Here is an 11,759-nt window from a genome sequence, read left to right as displayed (position 1 = left end):
GCTGACAGTACTTTGTTCTCACATCAGCCCTTTTTCCCCTTATAACACAAGAACAGCAAGATGTAAGTTCACAAGGCCATCACAGTAACCTTAATGCTGTACTGCGGCTGTGTTAAAATGTAAATATGAGGTGTTCTTTATCTCCATTGAACACTGATACATTTACAGACTTTTTTTTTTTTTTTCACGTATTTCATTTTCTTAGGTGCGCTATGGTTATTTCTGCTAAAGTCTGCAAAAATGTAATTAAATTATTACTTTAATGTTTGCATAATTGCAATACAAATGGAAGTAATTTCTTCATTTACCAAAAATGTGTATTACATCCCGCCTTTCTTTACTATATTCAGCTGATTATTCAGTTTCACCACAACTAGAAGTAGTATAGCAGCCGGAGTAAGAAGAGCAGATGACCTGCTTTTGTTTAAATATTCACTAGTGTCATCTTACTTTTGATTAAGGAAGGAAGAGATCTGGGCAAGACTAGTGTTTCAATAAACTTTATTTTCTGACTGGCATTGTTGTTCACATAAAAGCCTTAGCGCTTCCGTGCCGTTTTGGTTTTTACACAGTCGGCCTGTTGGTGTGCTGCCACCCCAGTGACTGGCTTTCTGAAAAAAGAATTACACTTGAAGATACGTTTTTTTTTAGCTGCATGGGTAATACAAAATCAACAACACGCAGGGTTTTGTTTTTTTTTTTATTTTGCAGCACATTACATAAGTAGATAAAGTTTATATAAGAAGGAAAGATAATATGTTGAAAGCTAGTATAGTAGTTGCTTTTGTTTGATGCCTTTTCTTTTAAAGGCTTAATTTAAAACCTTGTAGAACCAATGTGACATCAGCATAATATAAAATTCAGTGTGTCAATTCATTATTACTCTGATATAGGTAAAGAATAGCATGTCTGGTAACTTCAAGTGAGAAACTGAACTTGACAGTCTTAGAAATAGAGGAAATTTATTTTGCACCTGTAGCTCATTACTCAAAGTAGTCTCCAGTTAAACATTTTCCTAATCTGAATTTGTGGGGTTTTGCTGGGTTTTGATCAGTCGTAAAATACCTTATTTTTTTCATAATTAAGTCATGATACTTAAATCAGTACCCCTTCAAAACAGTGAATTTACTCAATCTTCATTGTTCTACCATGCTATCAACCTCTATTGGCAAACTGTTGCTTGTGTATTATTCCTATCTACTAAAAATTGTTATTGTTTTATTTTTTAGTGTTAATAAAAAAAATACATACACCACCTTCTGGTTCACATTTTCAAAGCTTTTATCGTATGTACAAAACACATTTTTAACAGTGTACAAAAGCTAAATTAAAATGCCTCTTTATTCTTACTATTCACTTACAAAAGTAATGTTTGTTTCATATCAGAGGAATAAGATACAAAAATGTAGTATGCCATGATTCGTCTGGAAGTGTTTTGCCTTAGTATATCATTCCCTTTAAAAACATTTCCACAAACTTTTGCTCCTGCCTGCGATGACACCATTCTTTGACGCTCTTGCAAAGCCTTTAAACTCATTTTGGGTTTTATATTCTTTTGCATTAGGGTATAGTTTTCTAAACAAAGTATTTTCTTGAAAATACTACTCTCAACTGAATGGGATGCTTTTAGGAGGCAAGATTAAAATGACCATCTCCTTTACTTTCAGCAGAGCATTTACACACGTTCATTAACAGTAATAGCATTTTGCTTATATGGCAGATCCCTTCATGTCGCAGGTTCCAGGAGCCCTTTTCACAGTGTCATCTGAGGCTTTGGATTCAATCACTGAAGAGAGTGACAAAGCTTTGGGCCTGAGCTGGGGCAAAACAGATGAAGAACAGCAAAGGAGTAGTTTTTCACTTTGTTTACGCCACTGAAGCACACACAGGTTAAAGGAATTTGCCTGAAGTCACACAGGAAATCTTTGGCAAAGCTGGGAACCTTGCTAGTCTCAAGCCTGGTCTACACTTAAGGATTCAATGGTATAAATATACCACCGGCTGAACGGTTGTTCCCAGGAAGGAGGAGCTTGGGCTTGCGCAGCAGTGGTGTTTTTTCTGTGAGAAATTGCAAAATTAAATGTTCGATGTTTTTAGAAGGAATTTTTCTAGAATAAAGTCTTTCCACTACTATTAGTAATTAACAGGTATATGGAACTACTCAGATTAAGCATCTGGAGAGAAAACAGAATGCCAGTGTTTACAAGGACTATATTTAAAAATAAACTAAAGGCATCGCCTGATTTAGGCTATTTTTTTCATTGTAGTATCAGTATCAGTGAATAAAAGACTGATAAATAGTCCTAAATTCACTTCTGATTTCTTTTGTGTTTTAAATTTGAAATTAGCACAGAAAAGCCTTTTGCCAGCTTTTAATACAGTGAAATAAATGGGTCGACTCTAAATAAGTAAATAAATACATTTGAAAACTACTACACAGGAGTCATCAAGTCAATAAAGCACTTAAGATTGTTAAAATGAAACATTGTTTTTAAAGGCTGTTTTGAACTTTTACGTATCTTCTTCCTTAAGTTCTCATAGGATATGAAGGTTATTTTGAGTTACATTTTCTTTACACTAAACAGTTTCCTTAGGAGCATGATGCTTCTGACGCAGAAACTGTTTAGTGAAACTGAGTAAGTAAACAAGGGCCTGCTTTCACCCTGTGCTAATCAAACCCTTCGGCGTTTTAGAGATAGTCATATCAGAGTGGGTAAGTAGCTACAAAATTTATCAGTTGGTAGTTGCTGGTTGGATAATTTTCAAAATTATCAACATCATCAATGTTTTCCTTATAAAAGTATGTCTGTCTCCCTGCCAAGTGGATAACTGAGCTAACAGGTTTTTTGTATGTTTTTATTCTTCATTTCTCTAGCCTCCAAAACTCTTATAAATAGTATGCTACGGGACCCTTCTCAGATTCCAGATGGAGTTCTAGCAAATCAAGTCTATCAGGTATTAATCACAGTTGTCTTTTTTTTTTTTTTTTTTTCCTTTGGCAATGCTGTTATCTGCCTAGCAGAGTAAAAGATTTTAAACCTCATTTAATTACTGGCATAGTGAACTATCAGTGAGGTCAGGGTGCACCATAAATGGCAATGTGATATTTGTGAGAGGAGCATTTCACTTTTTAATAGCTTGCTTTTATAGTGAATAAAAGCATGCAGGTTTTGTTTTCTGTGATTAAATCTGAACAGCATCTGATAGCTTTTTTGAAGAAAAGTAATTACTGTTTTTAAGATACTGTTTAACTATAATGGTTTTGTAGTTGCCCATCACTATACTACTTTTCTTATTTGTCTGCAGTGTACTGTGAATGACTGTTGTTATGGACCACTGGTGGACTGCATCAAACAGTATCCTTTCACATAAAATTTTAGGTGCACAATTGACGAGCTTAGACTGTGTGGAAGAGATGTGTCTAGCTTTAACCTGACATAAAGTTCTGCTTCACAAAACACGTTTCATACTCCTCTGTTTTACATTCAATCAGCTAGAGGGTCACTGCAGAGCTTTCTCTTATACTGTTTAACAAAAATCAGATGGACCACGGGAAGTTGTCAGTTTGGTGGCTACACATTCATATGGCTGATTGAATGTCTTTGGTTTTGATTAGTTGAAATGCATGTCTGGTTTTCTATTAAGACTAGTTGACCATGCTTTGAGCGGTGGAGTTGGACTAGATGATCTCTGGAGATACCTTCCAATCTTAACTATTCTGTGATTAAACTAGTAAGTTGCATAGATAGTGTTCAACATTATGCCATTGCTTTGTTATAAATGTGAGTTTTAGTTGGAATGTTTTCAAGTGCAATTCAGGTGTGATTGACTGGTTAGTATTTTTAAACTCGTATCTGACATTCCAGTGCAGTTCTTTTACTTGCTCTTCTTAAAGGGAATGGAATGCAGAAAAAAACCCTGTGTAGCTTGAATTTTAGGGGATTTTTGGGGGGGGAGTGTTGAAATGGTTAATTAGAGATCCTCAGTATCCAGTGAGAATACTGGCAGAACTCCACGCAGTACTGAGTATTCCAGACTAAGATTATAATTTTTTAGGAATGATCCCTGCGACCCCAAATCTGTTTTAATGAAGTCCTGAATGAGTAGCTCTTCTGTTTCAGTCGATCTCAAAGTCATGGCCTGCTATCACTGAGCAGGCTAGCAAGGCAATTCCCTCCCAAGTCCTAGAGAAACCTTGCATCAGTCTATGAGTACAGTTTGGGGGAAGGTCTTGGTTTCACTGCACAGTTGCAAGATAGAAAAACTACAGTGATGTTCAGTTATGCATGAAAAACAACACTTCTTGTAGTTTTGATACATGTGGTGGTCACCCCTTGAAAATGCTTCTTTCCACTAGAAATACCTGCCTGTGTCTACTACAGACTCAGTCCTGCTGCCATTAACTTTAACAGCAGCAGGATAGAGCTTTTATTGTATTTGTATTTTGTGGTTGTAATCGTAATTTTAAGTATTGAGACTCTCTTCAACATTAAACACAGCTCTCTGAAAGTGGATTAATCTGATAAGTTACACTTTTTAAAGGGTTGTTGATCACTAATTTTTGTATCCAGAATTTTAAGATTAATGTTTTGTTGATGAACAATCTGGCTATAGTCTTTTGAAAGTGTCATGTTTAACAGTAATAATAACACGTACGTAGAATTATGAACACTTTTTAAGAATAGCTTGCCTGCAGTTTAAAAAGGTCTTTTCTGTCCTGCTCAGATTGTGACTCAAGTGAAGTTATTGAATACGCAGTGACATCAATAAGAATAATGAGGAGTTTTTCAATTCCATTTTGGTGCAGAAAAGTTTAATACTAAGCTGTGCGAGTGCATTATCTGCAAGTATGTTGCTGAATTAGATGTTAATTTTGAGGTGCATAAAATAGTTAAAAATCAATTTAAAGTTAAGGTTTTAAAAGCATAATGTCTTTTGAAGGATTGCATATTGATTTTAAATATAACTATCTAATTGTATATGCATGGACTAAAGTATGAAGTCAACCTCTTTGTAAATGCCAAGAGGCTATTTTTCAGTAATAGTTCAGATGCTTACGGGAAACTAGGCTGCTAGATTGCATGAGTAGAAAATGGCTTGTGAGGTTATTTACAAGTTTTGCCCCATGGTCATTGCCATACATCAATAACAGGTATTATTATAGACTAAGTCTAAGTGTTTCTGCTTATGGTGCATTATAAATTCTGTTCGCAGTATTTTTCTTACATTTTTGCTGTTCTTCATTTGCCCCTTTTATTCTGTAACTGCTAGTAGAGTTTAACACAATATATAGTTTCAATTGCTAAAAACTGTACATATATATATATGAAAAGATTCCATACGATTAGGTTTTTTGCTGTTCAGCATAAATTAAGTAATTAACTCTAATGTAGGGTGATCTGTAGTTTAACTAGTCAGATGTTATTCTAAACAGAATTAGGAACTTATCTGTTTTTAATATAAGATCCTTTATCATGATGTTCCATAAGATTATTCTTAAAAGCTTCCAGAATAGAACTTTGACCTCTGGGAGGATACATTAAAAATATTTGATGTGGTGTCTTTTTTACATATTGCTAAGAATAGCACATTGGATCAACAGGCAGTCAGTGAAGTGAAAGGGACTTCACTATAAAATATTATTTCATCCTTTTCTGACATAAGTTCATGATTCTGAAAAATCAATTAAAAGGATGTTTTGTTACAGTAAGATGTTTCAGTGAATGTAGTGCCTATTACTTTCAGAATATAAAGAAAAAAACAGTTTGTTTCATTCTTTGCTGAATTAGAGTGAGCAACTTAAAAAGTATTTAATGACATGTTTTAGCTCACACTTTCTTTTAAATTTGGAGGGGATATAAAGCAAAAATGGAAGTATTACCCTTATTTATACTGAATGAATATGAGCTAATGGGTCTTAATTTTGCAAAATGTGTGCTGATGGTCTAGTAGTCTGATTTTCACGAAGTGCTAAACGCCTCTGAAAATCCCTATAAGGAATTTCAAAACTTAGAGTTCAAATCACTGATCACTTCTGAAGTGCAGGTGAAGGCCAATACATTTTATCAAGAATTACTTTACCTGTGATGTTTCTCTGAAGGTGGTTCTTTTCCAAAGTAGTCTTCCATTTCTTAACCTAAAGCTATCAGCGCTATTGGGCATGAGCATGAAGTCTTGCTGCGAGAAATGCTTTTGGAAAAGAATCTGTCTTTCATAGGTAAGAATCTGTCGTAGAGACCAGCCAGTGAATCTTTAACTTCAAAGATTTCAGTGACTGTTTACTTAAGAAAAAAGTAGGCCTCAACGCTCTTCGTATTAGGTAGTAGAGGAAGAGTAAAAAATGATTGATGCTGTACATGTTATCTTTTATTGATTTAGAACTGAGCAGGAACTCAGTTACCTAATACCCTATATATACAGCACATGCACAGTCTTGCAATTAATATTTTATGGAATAAGTAGCTGAAAAAAATGCTTTAATATCTGCTGCAGTATTACTTTTGGTGTCATGAGATATTAGCCATAATCTAGGCCTTATGAGACTTAGGAGGAAGCATAAGAAATATTAGCTTCAAAATGCTTTATGTATTAAAGAACTGCTAGAGGATTCACTCATTTAGCTTTCTGTGCAGTTTCTGCTGAATTTTTGCCCCCTGTCTCCCAACCAATGCAAGCGCTCTTTTTACAATCCCTATATTTAAAGTTAGTTTAAGGATTAATTAGGAAGTTATTTTCATTTTTTTCTTTCAGCCTGCATTACTTTTCTCGTATATGAGTGCCATTAAAACAATGATTAGTGTTTAAAGCATCATTTCTCTAATTGTGATAATAAACTTAACAATGACTTCTTTAATCTTGGATTCCTTCTGTGATAAGACAATAACGAACTGCTGTCTTTTGTTAATGGTTCAGTGTTGTACTAAATGTGTGTGATCAGGGAATTTTGCTGGTTGTAGCAGAAACTATGATCACTCCTAAAGATATATTCAGGTTAAAATTCTTGAAACCTTAAAGAAATTTACGAAATTAGAAAGAGTATTAAGGTTTTTAAAAGATTTGTCCATATGACTAAGGAACAGCGTTAGTGTGCTCTTTTATTTGGGAGAAAAAAATTAAAAAAAACCACCCAGGAATAACTATTGCATACAAACTTGCAAATGATACTGTGAAAATGCGAGGAGGTAGTTTTCCTACTTGGCTATAAGAGCAAAGTTACAAGTAAGAGGCTTAAGCTGTAATTGCAGAGATGATGTTGTGTTAAAATACTAAACAGTTCTAGGAACAATAAGTATAAAACAAGCTGCCAGGGAAGGTTATGGAATCACCTTCGATGAAAAATTCAAGGCTAGACTTGACACTCATCCATCAAAGCTGGTAATGAAATCAATCCTGTCACGATACAAGGGAATGGACTAGATGGCTCACTAATGGATCCTCAACCCAACGATTATCATTTTATTTGGCTTGTGCAAGCTTGTATAGTACACAAATCAGATTTAAATTTTAATGTTTCATGACCTTGGATAAGCATCAATTTTGTCTTTAGAAATAAGCTCGAAGGAATCTGTGCTGTCAAATCAAAATATCTAGAATGGGTTAACTCATTAGAATACAAAGATATAAATGAGATAGCTTAATTTATTGTTTACATGTTATGTACACTGAAGTATTGTTTAGTCACAATTTAAGATATGTTAAGTGGTTGTATTTATTATTTCTGTGCATTGCAGATGTTTTTAAGGTTCTAGATGTGATTTTTTTTGTTGTTATTAAAAAAAAAAAGCTCTTCCTGGGTATCTGCAAGAAGAACCCTACTGAACCCCTCACAACAAAATCTTTCCTTTCTGAAAAATTAGTTCCAAAACTGCCTGAAGAAAACCTCGGGAAAACAGAAGAGATGACACCATTTTCTGTAGGCAAACAAATTCAGGCTTTGTTAGGCTATGAGGAAGACTACATTCCAGTTTTAAAGATGGCTTAAGACTTAGATGGTTGTACTCACAATTCCATTACTTTTTAACGTGTGTTAAAAAACAGAATTCTTGATGTTTCCATGTTAGTATACTATTCCAGTATACTATTCTTCAAGAATAGTAAGGTTTTTTGTATCATCTGTGTTCACCTGGGCAACAGAGAGTCATTACAGGAGAAGAAAGCACAGTTAAAGGACACAGTGAATGTAAATTGCCCCAGCGTAGTACTGAAGCATGAAGCAGTTTTTCATGTCTGGGATGTAATTTGTGTGTTCTAGAGCAGTTAGCTTTCAAAGCCTACAGATCAGATTCACCCAGAAATTGATTGGAAACCTATACAAACTAATGGTGTTTGCATTTTATTAATCCATTGTTCATGAGAAGCACATTCATATACCACATCTTCTCTTCAGCAAAAACACAGCTCTCAAGTCTTTATCACTTTGCCTGGAGATTAAAGTGATCAGTGGAAGCATTCTCTCAAAACAGGCTAACAGCTTCACTTGCAATACTGAAATGCCAGGAAATTCTAGGTTCTGTATCGGATCTTCATTTTTTGGTATCTTTGCCATGAATGTATTAGGAAATCTTTGAGCTATAATGGGAAGGTACTGACCTTCGTCTGGAATCTTACCCTCCTTTGGTTCCCACCATGATATCCCTCAGTAGCAGTCTGGATATAAATCATGAAATCTTAGCGGCATTTTCTGCTGTAATCTTAAATTTGCAATTGCTGTTGCTGTTCATTCATGCACCAACAGAAGAATATTTGGTTTCTTTGTTATATCCAGAGGCTAGTATAAGAACAATGATGTGTTAAATGGTTATGATTGAGTGTGAAGTTATGGTAAAGATGAAGCTGCAGTTTCGTTGGAAATATAAATTAATGGAGAATCTATAGATAGACTGCTTCTTAGGGCTGTTTCAATGTAATTTTCAAATCTGAGGATGCATAGATGTAACTGTCAAAGCTGCTGTGGGCAGCAGTTGTTAGGTTATTCTCTGAATCCATGCAAGAGCTAAAAGGTCTTTTAAGGTGCAGAATGCTACCTTTGCAGCTTCTGTACCAATCTGAAACATACTTGATCCAAAAAGCAAGAATTTATTTTCTTTTGGTGAGGTCTTGGTTTTAAAAAAAAAAAAAGTTTATGGTGATTGTGGGGAGTTTGTGTAATATTTTTTTTTTCCCTGAAGTTATAAAGCTTCCAAATACTTGAAGAAATGGTAATGTATAATTATGTTCCTGCACATGATAGACAACTCACATCAATAATAAACGTGTTTTTTAACATATTTTCCAATGTTTATCACAATACAAAATGTTAGGAGAAACCAAGTGAAAACATTCAGGAACAGATTTAAAAGAAAAAAACATGTTCCTTTTCAAGCCATGCATTAGTATCAAATGGTTTTAAAAGTAATCATGAATCCTTGAAAGAAGAGTCTGCTGAAGAATATTAAAAGTAATGCTGATGCAAACTCCAATTCAGAGACCTGCCAAGTTGACCTATCAGGAAATGTTTTTACATCAGTCCTGGTTTTCATTGGGTTTTTTTAAGGTACATTTCCCTGAATTTGTGATACTAGCATTTGTTAGATGTGAAAGAAAAGACTGAGCTTTCTATTGCTGTATTGTGTTCTTAAATAATGAAAATTTCAGCTGGGACATCCTGTTGTCTTTTCTAGACTGTTTTAAACCATTACGAGCAGGTTGCATTTAAATAGAGTTGGATAAAACTGGATTTTATTTTTTTTTATCAAGATTAAAAGACTATGTAGAACATTAATTCATTTTTATATTATGGCATAAAACTCTATTCATAAGTTCTGTTAAATTAGGACCTTGTTATTCTTAACATCCTTTATCCATATACCTGGTAATCTAAGTTTGAAAAAATAGCCAACAATCAAGTCTGTCTCCAAATCCTAGAAAAGTTTAGTAGCTGATTGGGTGATGTGGTGGAAGTGTTGCACTGCAAAAACTTGTATTTACAACGTAGTGTCCTTACACTGAAGAAATACTCTCATATTTCAAAAGAAATCCTACAGCTATCAAAAAGAATTAACAGCTATTGCAGTTTACACTTAAGTGAATGTACAACTTGCCAAAATGACTCCTGTCCCACTTTCAGTATGAGTTCACGATACAAGAGAAATACTTCAGGCTTATATTCTTCAATGAGAAAAAGGAGGGAAGTTTGCTTTAGGCACTTTGAAAATATTTTGATTTCTAAGAGTGTATGATTTTCTTGTCATTAAAATGTTACTTGGACTCAAACTGCTGACCTTTCAGGATATGCACAAAGTATTCTAAACCTGAGTTCTGAACATTGGCCATGAAACTACTGTCCTAACCTGATAAATGGATTGGAAATAAGCTACCCAACAGTGAGAATGGACCATTAATTTTAATCAAAGGTGATGTAGAAAGGCGAATGGGATGCATGACAATGTCAACAGCCCAGTAGGTGTTAAGGGGCTACACAGCCTTACTTGTTACTAGGTAGTGCCATTAGTTGAGCTTGGGTGAAGACAGAAAGCCATGCCTGGAATTGAATGACCAGGTCACTCCAAATTCTAATGGAGAAATGGTGTTTCAGAAATACCAATGTAATGGTATCGGAAATCAAGGACAATAGTTTAGAAAATATTAAGGGCTTGCTTGGGCTTGCCTTTTCTTTTTTTTCTTTTTTCTTTTTTTTTTTTTAAGGAATCGTCTTTTGTCCTTTGTGGTTTTAGCTTCCTCACTCATTATTGTGTCTTGAAATATTCAGCTCTAATATTTGTAAGCAATAGAGTTGTATAGTTCGTGTTAACAGAATTTCTAAATCTTTGTATGTTCTGAAATTGGATAAATTCTATTGAATGCAGGATGCAAGAGAAACTAAAATTGTGGCTTCTCTCTCCTTTAATAAATTTCTGAAAGGGAAGGATTTTCTTGTTCTTTTTTTAACAACTTTATGCTGACATTAAAATAAAACCAAAAGGCGGCTACTGTATATCCACATTTGTGGAGTTGGTGGGATTAATCTTAACAGCTTCCTAATGTGAGGAGACTCTTCTTTCAATCAGTGAATATACCTCTTTATTTTGAATATTTGGGGGTTATAAAATACTGTATGACAGCTTGAATTAATGATGTTTATAATGAAGACATAAAAATGCAAGGATGACAAAGAAGCATTTTTATATCCATGCTTCAGGTTTTCTACGAAGGTTCATTTAATCCGACACAGCATTGCATGCATAAGAAAGATATGTATGACTGCATTAGTAATTCTTGCACTCTTATTTAAAATAAAATTAATTATACTGCTGTCTACTTCATAGAATAGTTTTATAAACAATAGTTCTCATTCTCTATGTACAGCTGAAGATCAGCTTCGTGCAAAGGGTTATGACAAAACACCAGACTTTATTTTAGAAGTGCCAGTAGGTAAGTCTTTTAAACGAATTTTTATTGTTTTATTTTGTGTAGAAGTGTTCGTGCTAAAGTATTATGGCTACTTAAGTGAAGTGTATTATAGGATACTGCAAATCAGTCTCTCTTTTCAGTAGTTACCCAGTAATTTTAAGAACTTCTAATTTGGGGTCTAAGAGGTTTGATCACAAGTAGTGTTACCCGATGTTTCCTCTTTGGTTTTTGCATGTTTTTGTCTTGTTATCACAAAAAGAAAAACAAGCAACAATAAGAACCACCAAATCCCTACTCTCTCTAACCTGATCTGCCCACTGTCTTTATGAGCTGAACTCTGAAATACCTCTAATTGTCTTAAACTTCTAGAC

At 34.4% G+C, this 11,759-nt stretch overlaps 1 protein-coding gene across 1 annotated transcript in view; it reads left to right on the top strand.

The window, feature by feature from the left end:
• LOC104288161 (chromosome unknown open reading frame, human C15orf41) overlaps nt 1-11,759 on the top strand; it is a 99,530-nt gene that overhangs the window by 24,664 nt on the left and 63,107 nt on the right. The window contains exons 6-9 of the mRNA XM_009886921.1: nt 2,876-2,955; nt 3,307-3,356; nt 6,150-6,217; nt 11,344-11,409. Coding sequence (XP_009885223.1) covers nt 2,876-2,955; nt 3,307-3,356; nt 6,150-6,217; nt 11,344-11,409 — 264 coding nt within the window. The remainder of the gene's footprint in view (nt 1-2,875; nt 2,956-3,306; nt 3,357-6,149; nt 6,218-11,343; nt 11,410-11,759) is intronic.

The sequence above is a fragment of the Charadrius vociferus genome, unplaced genomic scaffold (genome assembly GCF_000708025.1).
Source record: "Charadrius vociferus isolate BGI_N301 unplaced genomic scaffold, ASM70802v2 scaffold14, whole genome shotgun sequence".
Taxonomy (NCBI): domain Eukaryota; kingdom Metazoa; phylum Chordata; class Aves; order Charadriiformes; family Charadriidae; genus Charadrius; species Charadrius vociferus.
This window is presented reverse-complemented; position numbering and strand designations above follow the sequence as displayed.